This window comes from Paramormyrops kingsleyae, chromosome 12 (assembly GCF_048594095.1).
Source record: "Paramormyrops kingsleyae isolate MSU_618 chromosome 12, PKINGS_0.4, whole genome shotgun sequence".
Classification (NCBI taxonomy): domain Eukaryota; kingdom Metazoa; phylum Chordata; class Actinopteri; order Osteoglossiformes; family Mormyridae; genus Paramormyrops; species Paramormyrops kingsleyae.
The window spans coordinates 2,797,550-2,821,480 of record NC_132808.1 but is presented as its reverse complement, the minus strand read 5'-3'; the positions used below and the strand labels follow the sequence as shown (position 1 = coordinate 2,821,480).

The following is a 23,931-nucleotide window of genomic DNA, read 5'->3' as shown; positions in this document are numbered from 1 at the left end:
ACATATTTATAATTAAATCCGAAACAATTTTCCCCCTCAATGGAGAGCAACGCAACTGACATTTTCAAGTCCCTATAGGAAAGAAATAATCGTTAAAATATGAAATAGTCAGACCTGCCAACCTTTTTTTGAGTACCATCCGGGAGTGTGTGTGTGTGTGGGGGGGGGTGTTGCTGGGAGGTTGTGAAGGAAGCAATGCAGCCACAATATTCAGAATAACTGAATTCAGAATAACTTAATTTGAATTTGAATTATTGAACATTTTAATTAATATGTATTTATAATATATTTTACACCAATTGTTAATATTAAATTCACAAAAGCACAAAGGCGTCACCAGGTTTTTGCATAGTTTAGAGTGACAAATCGTACCTGCGTACTTTGAAGTCAAAATGCGTAGCCGCTACGCATAATGCGTACAGGTTGGCAGGTCTGAATCGTTAAACATGCGACACCAGTGGTTCAACCTTAATTTTATGAAGCGATGAGAATACATTTGTGCACAATAAATAAATACATAAAAATTACTTTATTCAACAATTTCTTTCAGTCTCTGGTGTGTGTTTTAGGTGCACAAAAGTATTCTTGTCAGTTTATTAAATTAAAGGGATACTCGATGCCGAAATGTTGAATAAAGTTGTTTTTGTTTTATTTTCATACAAAAAGTATTCTCATCGCTTCATAATGTTATGATTGAACCACTGATGTCTTCACTACCTTTCTGGGACTTAAAAATGTCAGTTGCATTGATGTCTATGGAAGGGGAAAATCATCTTGGACTTCTTTAAAAAATATTTATTTGTGTTCCAAAGATGAACAAAGGTCTAATGGCTTTTGAATGACATGAGGGAGAGCGATTAATGACTGAAATTTCATTTTTGGTTGAACGAAACCTCTAACTTTTATATTTAAGTAATATAAATACGCACATGCATAGTTAAGTAATTTTTTTACCTCTGGATAAACTCAAGTGTGCAGGATGCCTCATGCTGGTACACCAGATTGAAGATGTAGTATGATGCAAACAAAGCAGCAAATCCTGCCACAAAGTTGAGATGTGGATTCACGACCATTTGGTCCTCAATACTCAGCATCCACAGAGTTGCAGTGAGAATTTCACCTAAATGAATAAATACAGGCAACATGTTATAGAAAATACAAACCGAAAATACAACAGACCAAGTTTATTAAATAATTTACAGATTTTGGTTCATTGTACATTACCTAAGACAATCAGTCTCAGAGAGTCTGGAAGTGTAAAACTCTTTTCCAGCGATGGTAATATTAATGTTTTTCTATCAGCAAAGACAACTGAGCACTTCATGTAACGTTAGTTTTGTCTCACACGCACTTCGATAGCAATGCTGTGCCTGCCAAACTACAAATACTCTCTAGAAAGCAAAGGCAAATAAAGCTAACAAACTGCAGCATATATCAACATTAACATGACGATAACGATTTACCTTTTAGTTTAGGCTGCTTTCTGAAATGGCACGCACCGCATTTCTCCTCTGAAGCAACAGATAAATAAAGTTAACTACACATCCCTTTACAAAATAGCTAAACATAACGTTTAGAGGGAATATCCTAATAAAACTTACATAATGTTATATACACTCACCTAAAGGATTATTAGGAACACCTGTTCAATTTCTCATTAATGCAATTATCTAATCAACCAATCACATGGCAGTTGCTTCAATGCATTTAGGGGTGTGATCCTGGTCAAGACAATCTCCTGAACTCCAAACTGAATGTCAGAATGGGAAAGAAAGGTGATTTAATCAATTTTGAGCGTGGCATGGTTGTTGGTGCCAGACGGGCCGGTCTGAGTATTTCACAATCTGCTCAGTTACTGGGATTTTCACGCTCAAACATTTCTAGGGTTTACAAAGAATGGTGTGCAAAGGGAAAAACATCCAGTATGCGGCAGTCCTGTGGGCGAAAATGCCTTGTTGATGCTAGAGGTCAGAGGAGAATGGGCCGACTGATTCAAGCTGATAGAAGAGCAACTTTGACTGAAATAACCACTCGTTACAACCGAGGTATGCAGCAAAGCATTTGTGAAGCCACAACACGCACAACCTTGAGGCGGATGGGCTACAACAGCAGAAGACCCCACCGGGTACCACTCATCTCCACTACAAATAGGAAAAAGAGGCTACAATTTGCACGAGCTCACCAAAATTGGACAGTTGAAGACTGGAAAAATGTTGCCTGATCTGATGAGTCTTGATTTCTGTTGAGACATTCAAATGGTAGAGTCAGAATTTGGCGTAAACAGAATGAGAACATGGATCCATCATGCCTTGTTACCACTGTGCAGGCTGGTGGTGGTGGTGTAATGGTGTGGGAGATGTTTTCTTGGCACACTTTAGGCCCCTTAGTGCCAATTGGGCATCGTTTAAATGCCACGGCCTACCTGAGCATTGTTTCTGACCATGTCCATCCCTTTATGACCACCATGTACCCATCCTCTGATGGCTACTTCCAGCAGGATAATGCACCATGTCACAAAGCTCGAATCATTTCAAATTGGTTTCTTGAACATGACAATAAGTTCACTGTACTACAATGGCCCCCACAGTCACCAGATCTCAACCCAATAGAGCATCTTTGGGATGTGGTGGAACGGGAGCTTCGTGCCCTGGATGTGCATCCCACAAATCTCCATCAACTGCAAGATGCTATCCTATCAATATGGGCCAACATTTCTAAAGAATGCTTTCAGCACCTTGTTGAATCAATGCCACGTAGAATTAAGGCAGTTCTGAAGGCGAAAGGGGGTCAAACACCGTATTAGTATGGTGTTCCTAATAATCCTTTAGGTGAGTGTATATATATATATGAATTACTTAACATTAAAAGAAATAATGAATACTTATGGAAGTAAATTTAATTGAACTTACCAAAAAATCGATTGCCGTTTATCTTGTTAAAGCACAGCTGTTGTCGCTGTGCTTCAGTCCACCAGATTTCAGACCATATCAGCCCGCGCAATACCATAATGCCACAGCACAGTAAATTCTTGTAAAAATATTTAAAATACAGTGAAAGCACCTCCTACCTGTAAATTAATTACAGCTAACAGTGAAATATACAGTTAACACTTCTAAAACCCTGTATAACCCATAATGCATTGCAAATTACAGCAATAAATTGTAAAATGGCAAAACAGTAAGTTTCTGTACAATTTTGCTGTAAAAAATACAGCAATTTGTTACAGTGTAGATATCACCAAAATGATAACTAAAATAAAGCATTCAGAAGGATAAATCTCTGCGTAGTTAATCTTCCACTGATCTCCACACACTGGATTAATCATCTTCGCTAAACACCTGCCTGATCTCTGCCTGAAATCAAAGTTGTCACCATGTTTTCCACACTTGTGTTCTGTAGCTCTTGTGGCATGTACAGCGTAGTCTGTCCTTCCGACAGTGTTTAGTTATTGTACAGTTGAAGGAGAGGATTCAAGCATTGGAGAAGCGCATTAGCACTTTAGTGGAGATTAAACAGATTGAGGGTTTTATAGATACTGTTTAATCGGAGCACACAGCCAGATTAGATCTGGCAGTTGTTCCTCCTGCCTTGGCTGTCTCCAAACAGGTGTTCAGAACAGGTGTTCTGCCCTTTTCTGCTACCTGCCAAAATCTGCTTCTAAGTGTTAGAGCGCATGCGTACGTCAACATTACGCCGTAAATATCCAAACGCAGAAAGTATTTGCCCCTCTTGTTTGTTTGCCAAAAGCGGAGGTTTGTATGTTAGTTTTAACGTGGTTTATCTTAAACATTGTTAATGATTTGTTGATATTTGTGTTTATTTCGTGTATTAGACACATCGAGGTGATTGTTATTATACTGCTTACATTCTTACGCACTCAGAATTCTGTACGTATGGGATCAAATTCTACCATTAAACACGGCTGTACCCGTGTATTTTATTTGCTGCTTGGAACTACTTTAAACTGTGGGTTTTGCTTTAGTTAGAGTAGAAATATTACATATACATAGAAAAGTAAATCTTATTTGTTGTTGTTTAACCTAAAACTACATTTGTTCGACACAAAGGCATTATAACAGATTGTGAGAGCGAGGTCTGCGTGCCCATGTCTTATATGAGTCAAGAAAGGCAGAGTTGTTTTTGTTGGTGAAAGAAAGTCATTATTCCACACTTATACAGTACTACTACAATTGGATTGGATTGATTTCGATTTTGCAAGGAAGCGATTCGATGTCTGGCGATGTTTGAACTGTTACTGCAATGCAATACAATTCTACTCAGTATCAGCCTGCATGATCAATATTTTCAATACAGTGGAACATAAGCTAATTTAAGTGGAATTTATTTAAATTTAAAAGGGCTTCAATGTTAAATTGTTCATTAAAAACTGTGAGGGGGGGGGGGGGGTGACTGCAAAAAAGTGCTTTACAATTTTTTTAAAAAGTGTCAAAAGCACATGTCTGCACAAGAAACACTGTCTTGCATTTGTACTTTAACAACAAAAACAATTTCTGGATATGTATAGCTTACTCTGAAAATGTAGGAACATAGGTATACTAAACTACATAAAATGTACTGTAATGTATTGGTCTGTACTAAGGTGAGTCTCTAGATTGCTTTCAGAGATTTTTTCACAGATTTTTTTTCTGCAGCGTTTTGGTGTATCGTCATATTGTGGTGATATGGATTGATATTTGTTAATTGGGTCGATTAAATCGTATGTCTGCTTTAACAAGCAACATATAATTTAGAATCGATTCACTGTTACACCATTAGAACATAGATTACAGTATTAACCCACAAATCATATGAATCATGTCAAAATGGCCCTAATTACCTTATCAGGGTAACAATGTAAATATAAAGCTATAGGAAGCATTCCTTGACCAACTAATCTTAGGAGATAATGGTAATAGTATATTTGTAGTTATTTTAAATTTTTTTAAGTAAACACTCGCCAGAGGAAAAACTACCACTAATTTTGCTTTTTAAAATCTGTCTATTTGTAGAGCTATGGAAAAGAAGTGGGATGAAGTTTATAATTTTGTCTCTTCACAAGCATACCCTGCAGGGTATAGTAAGGCACAGAAGCAAAATATGAGGAGATTTGCCTCCAAGTTCATACTGAAAGGTTAGTAATTCTTAAGGGAAAAAAAGATTCCGGTATATTATGAATGTTGCTGTTCAGACACTACAATGTATTCAGGTAAATGTCATGTCTTTTCATTTCATGCCTAAATTTGCCAGTAAATACAGCTTCCTGCAGCTGAATCCTCCCAAGCCTGTCCCTCAGTCATTATGCAAATTTATGTGATTTAATAATGGGTGTTAAGTGGTAATAACTTGAAATCAGTCTGGTGAGTAGTGGCTCCTTATTTGTGCCATATTTAGGTGCCCCAGCTGCACTGTGTTTTTTCTGGCCATTCTGTAACACAAACCACGTCACCTCGGGCCGCTGTGACCATCGTAACAGTGACCACTGTGCGTATTATGTATTTCACATTTAGTATTGCACATATTAAAAAGGATCTTTCTCTTAATAGGTCAGTGATGTCTGGGAGCTTATCGGAATTGATCTAACAGGGCCTTTCCCAAAAACCACTGATGGCTTTCAGTACATTTTGACAGCCACTGACTACTTCTCAAAGAGGGTTGAGGCCTTCCCCTTAAAAACAAAAACAGCATCAGAAGTTGCAAGACGGTTGTGTTCAATTATATACAGACATGGCTGTCCCAAAAGAATTCTTTTTTTTCTTTTGTGATTACTTTGCAGTCTCTAAAATTTTGTTTCTTCATTCTTCAAGATCAACCATTCCCTTTGTGAACTGCTGTGCATTAAAAGGAGTGTAACAGCAGCCTACCACCCACAAACTAATGGCCTTGATGAAAAGACCAATGATAACATAAAACGGTAATGCTTAATGTTATTTTGCCTAGATTTTTATATTTCATAAAAATGTGATTATAATGATAGTATTTTTATTTTAGAGCCCTCAAGAAACTCGTCAACAATCAGCAGAATGACTGGGATACCTATCTGGATGCCACACTGTTCTCCTTGAGATTGAAGATGCACACAACCACAAAACACTCTCCCTTTCTTTTAATGTATGGCAGAGAGGCGGTATTCCCTTCAGAGGTTCCTGCTGACATGCCGGTGAGTCCTTCCATACTTGCTATTTTAGAAGACACTTTTTATTCCTAACTTTGATATTTCACTGTAATATGTCAAAAATATCTTACTGTTCGTTTACATTTTGATGGCATTCCATTCCTAATTATTTGAAATTCTAGCTTTCCACTATCATTCTCCCTGGAGAGTCTGTTTTTACAGACTTTGTAAAAGCCAAAGACAAGACAATGAAGGCTTTTAAACAGACAACAGAACAAAATATTAAAAAGTCACAAGATAAAAAGCTTGCAAGGGACTGAGTGGCTGGCAGATAAAGTAAGAAATAAAAAATTACTTACGTTGTTGTGTTTAAAGTCAGGTTTTATACAGGCTTTAAAAGTAAAAATTTGGTTTTCCAAGCCTGTATTTGTTCCAATACCGAAATTTATGTCAAAGAGGAAGCATACATGGGCAAACGTTTGTTTGACAATAACCGAGTATGTGATGGTATGTATCAATCTTGGTTAACAATATCTGTTACTTCTGCAAGTGCATAAGGATTGTTGTTGCATTGTTGACTAGACATTGCTAATAGTAATGCTCATTTAAGGTCTGTCATGAGACCAGAAAGCTAAGGCTAGTGGAACTTAGCACTCCACATATGTAAGGAGTACCTTTACAAAAGTTTATAAAAAAGCAAGCCGCACATTTTGAAAGATTTTCTAAATTTTAATTTTTGCTATTATTGCTTAAAATATTTCTCAATGTCAGTGAAACAGCAATGTGTAGTTATGTTTTGTTAATATTAAAATTAAATTTTTTTTTTTCAAATTAAACTTTTTAAGTGAAATTCTGGAAAATTTAATAAGGGTCCTGAGAAGTGATGGAAAAGTTATGCGATACCATTCATTACAAACTACGAACCATGTAATGACTAAACTTGTTTAACATTTTCCATTTATAGGTCATTGATGCATTCATCCACCATCTCATTAAAAAACAACAGGCAAGTTATAATTGTTGATGTACTAATGCTTCTAGAAATTGCAAGCATGCTTCTTTGCATACTTACTTTTGTGTTAACTTTTAACAGAAACCAGTATACCACCTGTGTGCAGCTGTGTGAACTTCATTATTTTCTGGAAAGTTCCGATGCCTCTTGAAGGTATTCAAGTAATCCAAAAGTTAAGTGGTTGCATAACAGAGCTACAGTATCACTAACTTGCCACACAACTCATCCCTCAGATGAAGTTTCCCATAGAAGACACCTGACTGTGTCCTGTGAATTTTGGAGCACACTGGATTCTTTTTGTAAGGGTGGCATACCAAGTATGGTGTCAAAGATTTTGTGTTTTCTGTTCTTGTACATTTGTAAAATTGAGTAATCACAATTATAACAACATCATTATGAGCAGAGCTTTGGAATGTTTCTCATCCAGTTTGTTTACGTTATGTTTTAGATGTAATTTGTGTCCTTATGAAATATGTCGGTGCATTACATTATTTGCCTTTTTAAAGATTGTCTGCATGTCCAAGAAGACCATTACCATTGTAGACCCATTGGGAAAGGAAGATGCATATGAACATAAAGTTCTGAGAAATTGGAGGTAACTGGGCATATGACATTGTGGAAATATTTCTTATTAAACAAGTCACTCCGATGTAATTTAATTGAAAACATGTTAAGAGTTATTACATGCATTTCAGTAATGACCATTGGAGAGAAAACACAGGCTTTAATTCTTAGTATGATTTTTTTTTATGTTCCCAGATTTGAATACCCTGTTTTTAATGTACAATATCTAGAAATTTTCTGAAGATGAGACTGTGCTGAGGACAATGCAGTGTGGCAAGTGCAAACCCAGCCTCACGAGCTACAGCAAGATTCCAGCAGTTGCGGAGTTCTTATTTTGAAGGTACCCGTTTGCTGATTTATACTGGGCAGTTATTATTTTGAATTAATATTAATACAACTGAATTTTGCAGTTTGCAGAACATTACCTTTCAAAGGGTCACATCAGTGCTGTGAAGACGAGCCAAAGTGCTGTGAGCGCATCTCGAATGGAAATTGCATGTGCACTGCTGGAATGTCGAGGTATGTTTAGGACTATTGGTAATATTTTGCCATTTACAAATGAAAAGATGATTAAGAATCTGGATGTACCAGATGAAACACCCTCAGAGAGAGGTCTTGTGGGATGGTGATGTAGGATCACACATGCACATATCACGGGGCCTAAATTCCAGGTGGCCTGAGACAAGGCCGAGCCTGGTACGAGAGGCACCAAAGGGGGGTTACACACATAAACACACACACACAGATAACAAGGGAAGCCAGTACTCCAACTTTTATTGCCCTTGACTTGGCACACAACCCCCCTCCACATACATTCTGCCTTACATCTCACTCACCCAACAGACGAACACCCTAAAGCAGTGGTCACCAACCTTTTCAAGCCGAAGATCCCTGACCTCGGCCTTAATGAAAGGCAAGATCTACCTATCGAAGAATAGATAGAAAAAGACAGCCCAGATTGTACTTCCAACTTGAGGCCTTTTATTTAGTATTTGAATTTAATATACATTAAATGTTCTTTTCTTTTTCTACTTAACTCGGAAGCAACCATCATATAATCAGATCATATGAAGTGGCACTGAACTCAAGAAAAATGCCATTGTCGGCAGTAAAGTGCTTATTCACTGAAGTTTCTGACGGTACTATCTACCTTATAAATGAACTGTTTTATCAACAAAATTGTCACTCAGGGGCCCTTGGAATCGTCCTAGCTTTCCTCCCCCTTACAGCGCCCCTGATGATCTGTATCAGTAATCATTTAGGTTACAAAGTGTGTCGTTTGTAGCCAAGTCTGTGGTCAGTTGTATACTGTTACATTGTCAACAAGGCAATAGAATTGCAGTAAAAACTATATTGTGCAGTAACAGTGTAGTAATTCAGGGTTATTCCAAATCATGTTCTTTTAACCCAATTTTAAATGTTGTGGACTATAATTTGATGAACTGTAGTTGGATATTTCAGTTCATTTTGAATAGATTATTTCAAATGGTATGCTCCTAGGAAATGTAGAGGACTACTGTGTGGTTTGCGCTATGATTGAAGGGAACGCTGACGAAAGCATCATTGAAATGGTAATAACTCATATTCCCATATAAATTATTCCGTTTCTACTTTTACACCTCAACTTGTAAAAGAAACATTTCCAAACAGTATACAGTAGCATTGACTGAATTTAGAAAAGGAGAACTCCTGGAAATATACCTGATCCTTGTAATGAAAATATTTTAACGGAGCAAAAGGTTAACACACTTTATTATACACTCATAAAATGCTTGTCCTAACCTCACATATTTTAACATAGATTAATAATATTACGTTTCTCCAAAGATTTGTCATAAAGGTTTGTTTGATTGTTTCAGATGACATATTACTTTAACTGTCTTTTAGGTGCAGTGTGACCTCTGCAGTAGGTGGGCACATTTCAAATGTGCCAAATACATGAAACACTTGTCCACTTATGTTTGTGAGAAATGTTTAGAAAAATAAACTTTGTTCAGTTTTTCTTTAAACCTGCTTGCTTGCTTTTTATTTAAAACATTCACAGATTTTTATAAAACTGAGGAAGATGTTTTTTTTTTGTTAATCACATAAAATGCCCACAATGTGGTTAAAACCAGCAGAAATGCATGGGGCATAGGAAGCTAATAACTACTTCGTCAATGATGATTATTTTATGACATTACATTCTTATCATGGCATTAATTTTCCCATTAAACCCCATTAGACACTATAGGCAGCAGTTTCTGGCAGCATCAAACTAAGTGTAAAAAACTGCTACCCCACTAAAAACTATAGGCAGCAGTATCTGGCAGCATCAAACTGTGTAAAAATCTGCTACCCCACTAAAAACTATAGGCAGCAGTATCTGGCAGCATCAAACTGTGTAAAAAACTGCTACCCCACTAAAAACTATAGGCAGCAGTTTCTGGCAGCATCAAACTAAGTGTTAAAAACTGCTACCCCACTAAAAACTATAGGCAGCAGTTTCTGGCAACATCAAACTAAGTGTAAAAAACTGCTACCCCACTAAAAACTATAGGCAGCAGTTTCTGGCAGCTTAAAACTAAGTGTAAAAAACTGCTACCCCCTCTAAAGTACAGGAAAGTTATTTTGATAGCATAAATCCTTATACAGATTTCCATTCAGGAGTATGGGTAGGAAATTTTGGCAATGTAGCAAAAACTGACCGATAAAACTAACAATTTCTGCTGCGGTAGGAAATTCTGGCAAGGCAGCAAAAACTGACAGATAAAACTGAAAATTTCTGCTGCGGTAGGAAATTCTGGCAAGGCAGCAAAAAATGGCAGAACACCTGCACCAGCAGCCAGCACACGTGAGCCCTGGGTTGTGGTGAAAGTAGTTTTCATTTCTTGCCGGTACTAAATCTTTTAATCACTTTATCGTTTTATATCTCTCTTCAGTCGCTCCTGAAAAAAAACTTTAATATTTAAGAATGTTTTGAGTTTGAAGAGTCATTTATTATTTGTCCGAGCTGCAACCACCATCTGAGCCCATCTGGTTAGAAAATCCAACGTCTCAGCGCACCAGTGATGCAAAAATTGATCCAATCACTAAAAAATTTTATTTTTTAATAATATTCGGGTCGCGGTCGGTCAGGTCGTTTGAAATAAAGATGCCAATTAAACAATTATATAATTTACACATTTTTTATAAAAGACAAAGACTTTATTGGCTGAATAACTGCGGAAGATGCAGCGCAAGCTCGAGACTTTAGAGAGGTGACGACTGGGGAGTTCCAAAAACGAGCAAAGAGCAAAGTAGACATTTGCAGAAATTATTAAAAGCTATTGATCATAGTGCTGGCTTTGTCAACCTTTTAAAAAACAATTGGTATCTTTTAGCCTTCTTTTTAAGCCCAGGCCCTACTGTAATAAAATTTGTAGTGTGATGAATTCGAGCGTCCCTGCAGCGCACCCCTTCAAAGTAGCCTAATATGCGCGCATAGGAAACATTTAAGTCATGACAATAGTTTGTCTGACAGAAAACACCCGTGCAGCGCTCTGTGATGTCGGAATAAACACAAATCGCCACAAAAGAGGAACACATTTTTATCGAGGGGATTCTTCACACCAAACGCCCTGCCAAAATCCGACAGCGCAAATAAAAGACCTGTCTGCAGCAGACGCGTGCAAGTGCACCACAGACTAATAGCTATTTCAAGTAGCCTAAACGCTATTCTCTTCATCGAATGCATGTCTCAAATTACATTTTGTGGGTAGATGTGTTTTCAACTTAAACAGCGGAAGTGTTTTTTTAGACTGCATCGACCCTCTACTCTTAATAGTACTACGTACCGGCTGTAAATCTTATAACGGTACGTCATACCGGAGCGTACCGGCTTACTTTCACCCCTGGTCCTAGGATTACTAGGCCCTGCATGCCAGTCAGCTGTTGTGCTTAGCAACAGATTCTCTGCCCTCTGCAGGATGTCTGCTGAAGGGAAAAGGTGCTCATGATTGGAGACTCGATTGTTATGAACATTAGAGTTTCTAACAATCGGAAAGCACTGGTTTCTGTAAAATGCCTCCCCGGGGCTAGAGTTTCCAAAGGTATAACAAAAATTGTGTGCAGTCCCTTGCAGTACAAAAATAATAGAATATTACAAGCAATAAAATAATTTAAAAGAATTTTCTTATGTACAAAAAAAGTAATATATAATATGTTATTACACATTGTAAGTTTTAGAAACCCCTAATGATGAAACATAACATAGATTCACGTTTTCCCTCGCCTGGACGTAGGTCACTGGGGCCCCTCCCGGAGCCAGGCCTGGGGGTGGGGCTTGATGGCGAGTGCCTGGTGGCCAGGCCTGCACCCATGGGGCCTGGTTGGGCACAGCCCGAAGAAGGCACGTGGGTCCCCCCTCCAATGGGCTCACCACCTGTAGGAGGGTCCAAGGGGGTCAGGTGCAGTGTGAGTTGGGCAGTGGTCAAAGGTGGGGACCTTGGCAGTCCAGTCCTCGGTTGCAGAAGTTAGCTCTAGGGACATGGAATGTCACCTCTCTGGCGGGGAAGGAACCTGAGCTGGTGCTCGAGGTTGTGAAGTTCTGACTAGATATAGTTGGGCTCACCTCAACACATGGCTTGGGCTCTGGAACCAATCTCCTTGAGGGGAGTTGGACCCTCTTCCACTCTGGAGTTGCTTATGGGGAGAGGTGCCGAGCAGGAATTGGCATACTTATTGCCCCCTAGCTGGGCCTGTACATTGGGGTTTACCGTGGTGGATGAGTGGGTAGCCTCCCTTTGCCTTTGGGTGGGGGGATGGGTCCTGACTGTTGTTTGCGCTAATGTGCCAAGCGGCAGTTCAGAAAACCCACCCTTTTTGGAGTCCATGGAAGAGGTGTTGGAGAGCGCTCCTCCTGAGGATTCTCTTGTTCTGCTGGGGGACTTCAATGCTCATGTGGGCAATGACAGTGAGACCTGGAGGGGTGTGATTGAGAGGAAAGCCCCCCTCCCAATCTGAACCCAAGTGGTGTTTTGTTATTGGACTAATGTGCTCGCCACGGATTGTCCATAATGAACACCATGTTCAAACATAAGGTTGTCCATACATGCACTTGGCACCAGGACACCCTAGGCCGCAGTTCAATGATCAACTTTGCGGCCGCATGTATTAGACACTCGGGTGAGGAGAGGGGCGGAGCACATGATGGTGGGTTGGCTCCGCTGGTGGGGGTGGAAGCCGGTCAGGCCTGGCAGGTCCAAGCATATAGTGAGGGTCTGCTGGGAACATCTGGCAGAATCCCTTGTCAGAAGGAGCTTCAACTCCTACCTCCGGCAGAACTTTGCCCATGTCCCGGGGGAGGTGGGGGCCATTGACTATGAATGGGCCATGTTCCGTGCCTCCATTGTGGAGGCAGCTGACCGGAGCTGTGGCTGTAAGGTGGTGGGTGCCTGTCGTGACGGAAATCCCCGAACCCGCTGGTGGACACCGGCGGTGAGGGATGCCGTCAAGCTGAAGAAGGAGTCCTATCAGGCCTTTTTGGCCTGTGGGACTCCAGAGACCGCCAATGAGTACTGGCAGGCCAAGCAGAATGCGGCTTTGGGGTCACTGAGTCAAAAACTGGGTTGTGGGAGTAGTTTGGCGAGGCCATGGAGAATGAATTCTGGACGGCTTCAAGGAGATTCTGGTCCACCATCCAGTGGCTCAGGGCAGGAAAGCGGTGCAGTGTCAACACTGTTTATGGTGGGGATGGGGTGCTGCTGACCTCTACTTGGGACATTGTGGGTAGGTAGAAGGAATACTTCGAAGACCTCCTCAATCCCACTGACATGCCTTCCAATAAGGAAGCAGAGTCTGGGGACATGGGGGTAAACTCCCCTATCTCTGGGGCAGAGGTCGCTGAGGTGGTTAAAAAGCCCCTTCGTGGCCAAGCCCAGGGGGTGGATGAGATCTGCCCAGAGTTCCTCAAGGCTGTGGATGTTGCAGGGCTGTCCTGGTTGACATGCATCTGCAGCATGGCATGGACATCGTGGGCAGTGCCTCTGGTTTGGCAGACTAGGGTGGTGGTCCCAAGAAATGGGACTGGAGGGTATGTTCCAACTATAGGGGGATCACACTCCTCAGCCTCCCTGGTAAAGTCTATTTGAGGGTCCTGGAGTGGTAGGTCTGTCGAATTGTTGAACCTCAGATTCAGATTCAGAATACTTTATTGATCCCTGAGGAAATTATGTGGGTACAGTTGCTCCTGGACAGTAAGAAGATAAGTAACAAGTTAAATACAATAACAATAATACAAATTTACAATGACCAAAATTACAAATAGACAAACATTACAATAACCAAAATTACAAATGGAACTCAATATACAAACACTATTATATATAATAATATATTATATAAACAATACACAAACAATATTCTAATACGTTACATAAATTAACTATACAGTACATAGGGTTGAGTTGAGGATGTGGGGGCGTTATACAGACTGATAGCCACAGGCAGGAATGATTTCCTGTGTTGTTCAATGGAGCATTTGGGTAGTCTTAGCCTCTCACTGAACATACTCCTGTGACTGGTCAACACATCATGGAATAGGTGGGAGAAATTGTCTAGCATTGTCCTTAGCTTGGACAACATCTGCCTCTCCGACACCACTTTAAGAGAGTCCAGCTCCATCCCCACAATGTTACTGGCCTTGCGAATCAGTTTTTTGAGTCTGTTGGCATCCGCTACTCTCAGCCTGCTGCCCCAGCATGCAACAGCATAGAGTATGGCACTGGCCACAACAGACTCATAGAAAATCCTGAGCATAGTCTGACAAATGTTAAAGGACCTCAGACTCCTCAGAAAATAGAGGCGGCTCTGGCCCTTTTTGTACTGTGATGTTGTGTTTTTAACCCAGTCCAGTTTATTGTCGATGTGTACTCTGAGGTATTTGTAGTCCTCCACTATGTCCACATCAACCCCCAGGATTGAAACAGGGGTCACTGGTATTCTGGTCCTCCTAAAGTCCACAATCAATTCCTTTGTCTTTGTCACGTTCAGCTGCAGATGATGCTGCTCGCACCACGTAACAAAGGAATCCACCACAGCCCGGTACTCCATCTCATCACCACCACTGATGCATCCAACCACCGCAGAATCATCAGAAAACTTCTGAAGATGGCAGGTTTCTGTGCAGTGGCTGAAGTCCGTGGTGTAGAGGGTGAATAGGAAGGGAGAGAGGACGGTCCCTTGTTTGTGTCCCGGTGTTGCTGACCACCACGCTAGACACACAGCGTTTAAGATGCACATATTGTGGTCTTTCTGTCAGGTAGTCTACAATCTAGGACACTAGAGAGGCATCGCTGTCAGCTTCTCACCAAGGAGAGTTGGCCTGATGGTATTGAATGCACAGGAAAAGTCAAAGAACGTGACCCTCACAGTGCTCGCCGGCTGGTCCAGGTGGGTGTAGAAACGATTGAGCAGGTAGATGATGCCGTCCTCAGCTCCAAGGCGGGGCTGGTAAGCAAACTGAAGGGGATGTAGATGTGGTCTGACCATAGGACGGAGCTGGTCGAGGATGAGTCTTTCCAGGGTCTTCATGACGTGGGAAGTCAGTGCCACAGGTCTGTAGTCTTGGGGGCCACTGGGACATGGCATCTTTGGTACAGGAACGAGGCATAATGTCTTCCACAGCACTGGGACCCTCTGCAGTCTCAGGCCCATCCTGAAAAGTTTGTGAAAGACTCCACAAAGCTGGGGGGCACAGGCCTTGAGGACACAGGGACTCACCCCGTCAGGTCCTGCAGACTTGCCTGAGTGGAGTCTTCTCATTTGTCTCTGAACCTGGTCATAAGTGAAAGTGACAGGTGAGAGAGGGTTGTCCGGTCCTTCTCCGGAGGTAATGGTGCTGGGAGGAGTGAGAGGGAGAGAGAGTGGTGTGGCTGTGGATTGCAGGCTGACTGCAGCTAAGTGAGTAGGGGGTTGGGCATTAACTGCAGAGTCAAATCTGTTGAAGAACAAATTCAACTCATTGGCTCTGTCCTCACCACCTTCAGCTTCACTGCTGATGGATGGTCTGAATCCAGTGATGGTCTTCATGCCTCTCCATATGTTCTTTGACTTTTCCTGTGCATTCAATACCTTCAGGCCAACTCTCCTTGGTGAGAAGCTGACACGTGTGGGGCCCTATTAGCCTCTAGATTTTAGCAGGTATGTCCGTAGGTCTGTCCAACAAGCCAGCCGGCCTCAGAGCGATCAGCTTGTCTCTGGGGTAAACAAAGGTTGCGGTGTGTAGCTGCAGCGCCGCAATCCCCTTCATCAATCAAAGTAACAGTTCAGCGGCGATAGGCAGGACTAAAACTCTTTTAACCCACGTTTGAGAAAACACTATTTAAGCAAACAAAGTAAATAAGATGAAAAAGTTTGGAAAAAAAAGTTTAAAGTTTAAAAGTTTGGGAAAAAAGGCAGGAGCAACTGAACAAGCTGCATGCCGGTTGACGCATGCACACTTAAAGGAACTTTGTAGCACTGCTCAGGAGGAACAATGTAGTTTTTACCTTGGCCGTGGAACAGTGGACCAGCTCTATACTCTCGGCAGGGTCCTGGAGGGCGCATGGGAGTTTGCTCAACCAGTCTACATGTGCTTTGTGGACTTGGAGAAGGCATTTGACTGTGTCCCTCGGGGAGTCCTGTGGGGAGTGCTCTGGGAGTATGGGGAGTCGGGCTTCCTTATAAGGGCTGTTCGGTCCCTGTACGATCAGTGTCAGAGCTTGGTCCGCATTTCCTCGGTCCCGTTTCCAGTGAGGGTTGGATTCCCCCAGGGCTGCCCTTTATCACCGATTCTGTTAACTTTTATGGATAGAAATTCTAGGCACAGCCATTTCGTTGAGGGTGTCCGGTTTGGTGACCTCAGGTTTAGGTCTCTGCTTTTTGCTGATGATATGGTTCTGTTGGCTTCATCGGACCGTGTCCTTCGGCTCTCACTGGAGCAGTTCGCAGCCGATTGTGACTGAAAGGACGAGGTCACAAATACAAGCAGCTGGGCTCTCCCTTAGAGATAGGGTGAGAAGCTCGGTCATTCGGGAGGGACTCAGAGTAGAGTCGCTGCTCCTCCGCATCGAGAGAAGCCAGATGAGGTGGCTCGGGCATCTGGTTAGGATGCTTCCTGGACGCCTCCCTGGTGAGGTGTTCCAGGCATGTCCCACTGGGTGGAGGCCCTGGGGAAGACCCAGGACACACTGGAGAGACATTGTCTCTCGGCTGGCCTGCGAACGCCTCGGGATCCCCCCAGAGAAGCTGGATGAAGTGGCCGGGGAGAGGGAAGTCTGGGTTTCTCTGCTTAGACTGCTGCCACCGTGACCCGACACAGAAAAGTGGTAGGAGATGGATGGATGGAAGTATTAGAAATATTGCACAGATTTAACTTGGTAAGGTATTGCACAGGTTTGTGAAAGAGAGCATGCCCTTTCAGTATTCATTTATAATTGCAACAGCCCTAAGATATGTGCTGTTTTTCAGTCTGTTTCTTTTGGCTTTTTTTGACCTGTACTGCCTTCCTGAGGGTAACAGCTGGAACAGGTGATGTTCTGGGTAGGATGTGTCCTGCAGTGGTACAGTGGCAGCGGGACCTGTACAGCTCCTCCAAGGAGAGGAAAGTGCAGCCGATGATCTTCTGCGCTGAGTTGATGACCCTCTGGAGCGCTGCCTTTTCTTGAGCTGTGCAGCTGGCAAACTACATCGGGTTGCAGTATGTCAGCACACTTTACACAGAGCATCTCTAAAATGAGTTCAGCAGCTCCTTGGTTAGGGCGTTGTTTTTCAGGACCCTCAGGAAGTGGAATCTCTGCTGCGCCTTCTTCATCAACGCAGTGGTATTGGTCTTTCAGGTTAGGTCCTCATTCAGGTGCAGGCCCAAAAACTTGAAGATAGAGACGCTCTCCGCACAGTCCCTATTGATGTATATGGACTGAGGGTCAGATCTGTTTCTTCTTTGTTTTTGTGATAAAGAAAGCACTGAAAGGAAGAGCTCTGAGCCACTGCGTTTGTGCGCGCCACCATCTTGAGACGCAGTATCTCAAAACATTGCCTTTAGTGATAATTGAGAACTTTACCGGGAACACCCTGGTTTTTATAAACAGGATGGTCTTCATCTTAACTGGAGGGGATCATTTCTTTTATCCCAAAACATGGCAAGTAAATCACCTGCCTGACTTTACATGGTTGTGTTGTGATACATAAAACTACATTAGAGAGAAATACAAAACGGGACAAAGGAAGGAAAGAAATTAAATACAGATAGCCAGAAGACAATGGAGGAGACGAAACAAAAACTTCCAAGTAAGGAGAAAAAAAACCTCTGGGGGTCCAAGGCCAACTGGCTCCCCAACCCCCTTGGGCATACTAACATTACTGAAAACAGAAAAGAGTGGACTTGCTTGCTAAAAAGTAGGTATAAGCTGTGATTAAGAATCAAGACAAAGTCCATCAATGAGTCAATGGTTCCACAGGTGTGCTGCCTGCAATTTGAGGGTCTTCTCTCATTTTTCTCTGCAGAACCTCTCAAGTTCAAGGTTCAAGGTTACTTTATTGTCATCAGCAGCTTCATACAGTACTGTACGTGTAAAGAGTGACGAAACAACGTTTCTGCAACATATAGTACACTTAACATCACAGTAAGCAGGGCATGCAAGGTGCAAATAGGCAGTAAGAAAACAGTGCAGAGATAATAAATAAGTAGTGCAGAGATAATCCATTAGGGTGGATGGAGAGTAGCAATGTGCTGATATTTTGAGGTCTCTCCAGAGATGATTAATGTGGTTTTACTGTACATCTAAGGTCTGGCAGGACCACTCAAGGAAATTCACTAGTGACGTGCACAGACTTTTCAAGGGGAAGGTGTATCAACAGGGGGGAGTGAGTGACCAATACTTTTCACTGGTCAGGGTGTCCCCCTTGGGAGACTTTGAGTCAGTGACATGCACAGACTTTTTCAAGGGGGGGTGTGTGGCCAACTGATACATTTGACCATGATTGATCGTTGGGAGCAGCACTCGGTAACATTTCGTGATGTGGAGATTTTGCATAATCATCGGTTATCTTAACAGGCCACTCGGTTATCTTAAAGGGCACTTGGAATGTCAAACGGGGTTCCATTGAATCCTTCAAGCGAAAGGGGCGTGCACAATGGCACTCCCAGCCTCCATCCTCTACATATACCTGCTTTGCATGATCATCAGTTTTCAAAAACTTTCAAAAAGGCTTAGAACATCAAAAGCATCGGGACAGGTAAAAATAGAAGATGCTCAGGAACCCCCCGCCCACCCCCCACCCCCGCATTTGTCCTGAAGCCACTTGCCTTGCTTTGGCTATGTGCTTTGGGTCATTGTCATGGTGAAAGGTGAATCTTTACACCAACTTGAGCTCCTGAGCACTCTTGAGGATGTTTTCTTTCATGCTGACAAACCTCTCAGTTCCTCTCTGTTATTGATTGATTAATTTAAATTTAATTAGATTTAGTAAGCAGCCTTAGGAAAATGGAAATAAAAACATTAAAAAATACTGACAATGTTTGTCTTAGCAGAGCTGTCTAGTCAATACTTTTTATTTATATATAATTTGTAAAGAGTTAAAGTTTATGATTTTTATGGAAAATTATGGTTTGTGAGCAACCTATGCTACATAAACCTCTTAATTTATGTCATTTAATGTAAATGAATCCCATTTGTTTCCCAAAACATAATACTGGCATCTAGTGGTCAGCTCTGAAATTGCAGGTTTTTTTTTTAAACTACATTAATTTGAACAATTCAAATTAAACAATTTAGACAGTGTAATTTAAACAAATTTTAACTGTATATTACACTTCTGCCATATTAAATTGAGTTTATTAAGTGTTTCTAATGAAGTCAATTTTTCTTCAGCCTCATAGTAGAGTGAATACTTGCCCATATAGCTTATTGGTAGTTATAGTTCCTCTCAGAGCAATAGTTAATTTGTTTGTTTCCTATAGCCCCCAATCCTAGGGCAAAACTCTAAATAGGATTAAGGGAATGACAGAAATAAGGCAACAGTCAATGAACTCATGAGAGAAATTTGAACTGCATAAGATGAGCAACAAAGAAAGAGGCAAACAAACACAAATTCATAAACAGCAATGCAGTTTAATAATGTTTTTTACTTTCTCATTTTTTGTGACACATATGACAAGTGACTAAAATGTCACATTATGTCAAAGGGCACATCACCAGGTCATCCCTGATGTAAATATATCAAATCTACAGGACAGAGTTGGATTATAAATTGGCCAAATTTATTCCCTTTAGTGGGCCAGCTCCATAACCCACTTCCTGCCAGCTGACCTCCACAAATGAACACCTAACACAGCCTGTCTTGTGATGACCTCTGACCCCTGACTCACAGTATGTAGCTCCTACAGTAAAAATGACCAAAAGAACAGGTTTAAATAGAGTAATTGCATCATGCTAGCAACCACTGATCAGAAGAATCCCCTTCCTCTCCTGTAGTCTCACCACATGGAGTATGGACACTGAGGATTTTCATATAATTGCCTGTGCAGAAGTGCCTGAATCTGGGATCCTAGCTCAAAAATCATACACACACTGCATAATGTACTTCATAAACATGTTTCAATATTTCTGTTACTGAATAAACTTCCTTTATCTGACTGGCCAGAACTAGTAGTATGCACAGAAAATATGCTAAACAGATATCTGAATTATGTGTTTGACTTCTCAAGTTTAATAAATAAGTAGAGAGTTTTTACAAGGCAAATGAAGAGAACTGCACAACAATTCCTATAAATGACACATCAGTGTCAACAAATTGAAAATATTTTTCTAGTTATTAAATATTTGTAAAAGCCTAGGAAATTAAATAAAATATTGACATATCAAATATTCAACTATTCAAAATACCATTTGCACTGAAATTTCAAGTCTCCTTCACATTATGTTTATAGGAGAAAAACTAAAGGATAAAAAGCTTGAATGGTATGAGATCAGTCAGTTATCCAAAACAGAGCACCTAAATCCCAGTTATCCTTAAGGGTAATGACTTATATGCAATGAAAAAAAAGAGAAACTGCTTTGCAGTTCAGTGAATTTGGCAAAACAAATCAGATAGCTGAGCCAGGCTGACAAAAAGACAGGATCAACAAATGAGATGTACTGGACATATATGCATATACATACACATAAGTACATACATTATACATGGTACATCTTTGTTGATCCATGTCAATATAAAACATTTAAATAAGTAGTTGTATTTTGAATATGCCCATGTTAAAAATATACTATTAGAACTAGAAAATGTATATTACCTGGCAAGTTAAATCATTTTTTAAATTATTTTCTTTATTCTGTTTGAATTATTGAATATTTGTATTAGGAGTAATTGCATTGGGAGTAAGTCAGTTTCAATTATAGATCATATATGAATAACATAATTTTTCAAGTACACATTGTTATTGTTTTTATTTAAATTAATTAATATTAAAGTTGTTGAATACATATGGAAGAATGAAAACTTAATTTTTTTGACCAGTTTAGTACAAACAGATATTGACTAGGTATTTGTGCAAAGGAGCTTTGTCACGTCATTACTGTTATTTTTTATAAATGAATCAATACAGATACTCATAGTGTCAATGATGAAGTACAAAATGCCACAGGATACCGCTCAGTTTATATGAAAATGGTTGTGGCTGCAAAATTAACAAGTATTTTGGTCTGAAGAGCGCATCATTGCAGTGAGCTCTGATTTCAACCCCATACAGCTTCTGAGGAATGAACTGAAAAGTAGCATTAAGGCAAGGCCAGGGCAGCTATGTTGAGTTGTGGAGCTTACTAATGTCTTAAATGTAAAGCAGCACACCATCCATTTCTATGAAACATGAGCAGGATTTTGCACAATTTAATGGCTTGGTGACTAGATGTTATTGCTGACATAGATAATTGCTTAGATTTTTTTTAAAGTGATCTTATGAAAGGGAAAGAAAAATATTTTGCAGTGATCAAATTGATTTTAGCAACATGTATCATTACATGTTTTTTGTATGCAATAATGTAAACAAATTTGTATTTAAATAATACAGACTTAAAATAGTACCTTTTTAATTAGTATAAAAATAGTTACAGCAGCCAGAGCTACAGAGACCCAGATGGTAAACAGCATCCAAGAACACTATCTAACCATTCCAAAATCAAAATGCACAAGGTCCGCTGCATTATTTTCATGTAAACTACTCCGGTTGCTAAATATCTTATTCTTAATACTTTAAATACAACCACTTCCTATTACACCCATTAACTAAGGAACAAAACAAATACGCTGGCCAAGACAATGTATGACTAGCAAATAGTCACCCTTCAAGAGTATTAAACGGCATGAAAAAAAAAATCACAGCAGGGAGCAAAGTGCCTCCATTTTTTTTTTCATTTATTCTACAGTATGCAAAGATTCACACACCAAATGTTCAAAACCCTAACATCTCGTAAACAATTGTCTGCTTGTCGGCCAGCGTCTGCTACACTGCACTTGTGATAACAGAACTATGGCCATTTGCTGTTTGAGTTATTGTCAAAGTGTTCTGACAATGTTGTGGTGGCCTCACCACAGTAAATACCTAATAAATTATCTTGTGTAACTGGATCACAGTGATATCAAACCCAAGCGACATCTGGGGCTTTGACTGTAGAATGCACAGTATGAGGGTTTGAAAGGTTTGGGGAGCTGGGGAAATCTGAATCTGTCTTTGTACAACCAATCAAGAAAAGCTAAATTAAAACACTCCCAAAGAATGTTTTATATTCTTTTTCTCTATATGTCTGTGCACACATATGCATGAGCATATATGTATAAACTCATATTTTTGTTTCATTGCTAATTGAGAACTTCATAAGCAGCCATCCTTTCCTCGCCATGAAAGCAGTAGTGCAACAAACTTTTATAAAATTATTTTTATAGGGAGTTAATCAAGTACACAAGCTTGTAAGCTTCCTTTTACAGGAACTCATCTAATGCTCAAAGACTACATTTTAATCCCTACATTAGAAAAGTGGCTTCTGTTTTCAGAAAAATGATGACAGAATACAGCAGGTCACCGTCTTCACAGTTGTGTAGCTGACAGCTAGCATGACTCTTGACCATTGACAGCTGTTAACTGTGGGAGAACAAAAAGTCAAAGGCATCTAATCTGGATGGTCCAGACTGAGCTACATTCCATTCCAAAAGAAAGAAGAAAAAAAATAGTAAATTGCAAAAATTTTGGCTTTTGTTGACATGTCCATTTAAGGCTAAATGCTACTCTTTACTTTTTCTTCTTGAATAAACTTTTGATCTTTGAGGAGGATCTCTTCAGCTTGTCACCATTCTCAGAGGAGTCCTGGGAGGGCTGTCTCTGCAGTTTGTCATCCCTCGACACCTTCAGCTCAGTGTCCAGTGATGCGGCAGACATGAAACGTTCACCCGGGGCTGGTGGAGCACTGGGAAGCTGGCCAAGGCTGTAAGACTTCTCCAGGATGCCATTATAAACTACTTTGCCAAGAGGGCATAAGGGTGCACCTGGGGGCTCCGTGATCCGAGTAAGGTCAGGAGAGCCTTTGAGGGGACGATCAGGCATGGTGGACAAGTCCAGCTCCAAGGACAGGTGTTCCTCCCGGGAAATCCTACGCATGGGAGTGTCCTGGCCACCCGAAGAGGAAGGGTGGAATGGCCTCCACCCTGTAGTGGAACTGATGGAGTTACAGTCTGAGTGTGTATCGGGGGTATCCCTGGAGAGAAGGAAAAAAAGAGACATTGGGCCATGCTTAAAGCATAAAGAACAAGAAAAAAAAAAGAACAAATGCGTGGCTTAAGTTAACTGGTTAACTGGTAAATCAACTCTCACTGAATGTGAGAATGGTGAGATGCAAACCTGCGTACCTACGGAAGGATACTGGAAAAATACTAGCTTTACTGAGCAGACACATGGCCCTATGCTCCATAAAAATGAAAAATTAAATAGAGTGAACAAGTGCCAACCTTACCCCTTCTTATCTGTTGTGAAGACGATCTGTTCCTCCGCTTCCTCGGAGTGGTGGGAGAGGGGGATGCTGGCCATGGAAAGAAGGTCGGGGTCAGGGGAGGGAAGACCAGGAGGGGGGGATCCCAGAAAGCTCCGGCGAGAGCGACACAGACTGCTGTTGCGAGTCAGTGGAGGCCTCATCAGAGGGTCTGTCAGGGTGAGGGGCACAATCGGTGATTAGATAATTGCAAAAATCAGCTCTGTTAA

At 40.9% G+C, this 23,931-nt stretch overlaps 1 protein-coding gene and 1 long non-coding RNA gene across 3 annotated transcripts in view; one reads left to right on the top strand and one right to left on the bottom strand.

Annotated features, from left to right (window-relative positions):
- Positions 1-7,208: 7,208 nt before the first annotated feature.
- LOC111860067 (uncharacterized) lies at positions 7,209-8,027 on the top strand. Its single transcript, XR_002841949.2, has 4 exons — positions 7,209-7,277; positions 7,358-7,423; positions 7,631-7,719; positions 7,919-8,027. It is a non-coding gene; the product is annotated as an uncharacterized lncRNA (long non-coding RNA).
- An 11,751-nt stretch (positions 8,028-19,778) lies between these two features.
- Positions 19,779-23,931, bottom strand: part of stim2b (stromal interaction molecule 2b) — a 94,992-nt gene continuing 90,839 nt past the window's right edge. For both annotated transcript variants that reach the window (XM_023796145.2, XM_023796144.2), the window contains exons 11-12: positions 23,687-23,873; positions 19,779-23,431 (exon numbers count right to left, since the gene is read on the bottom strand). In XM_023796145.2, coding sequence (XP_023651913.1) covers positions 22,969-23,431; positions 23,687-23,873 — 650 coding nt within the window. In that variant the 3' untranslated portion in view covers positions 19,779-22,968. The remainder of the gene's footprint in view (positions 23,432-23,686; positions 23,874-23,931) is intronic.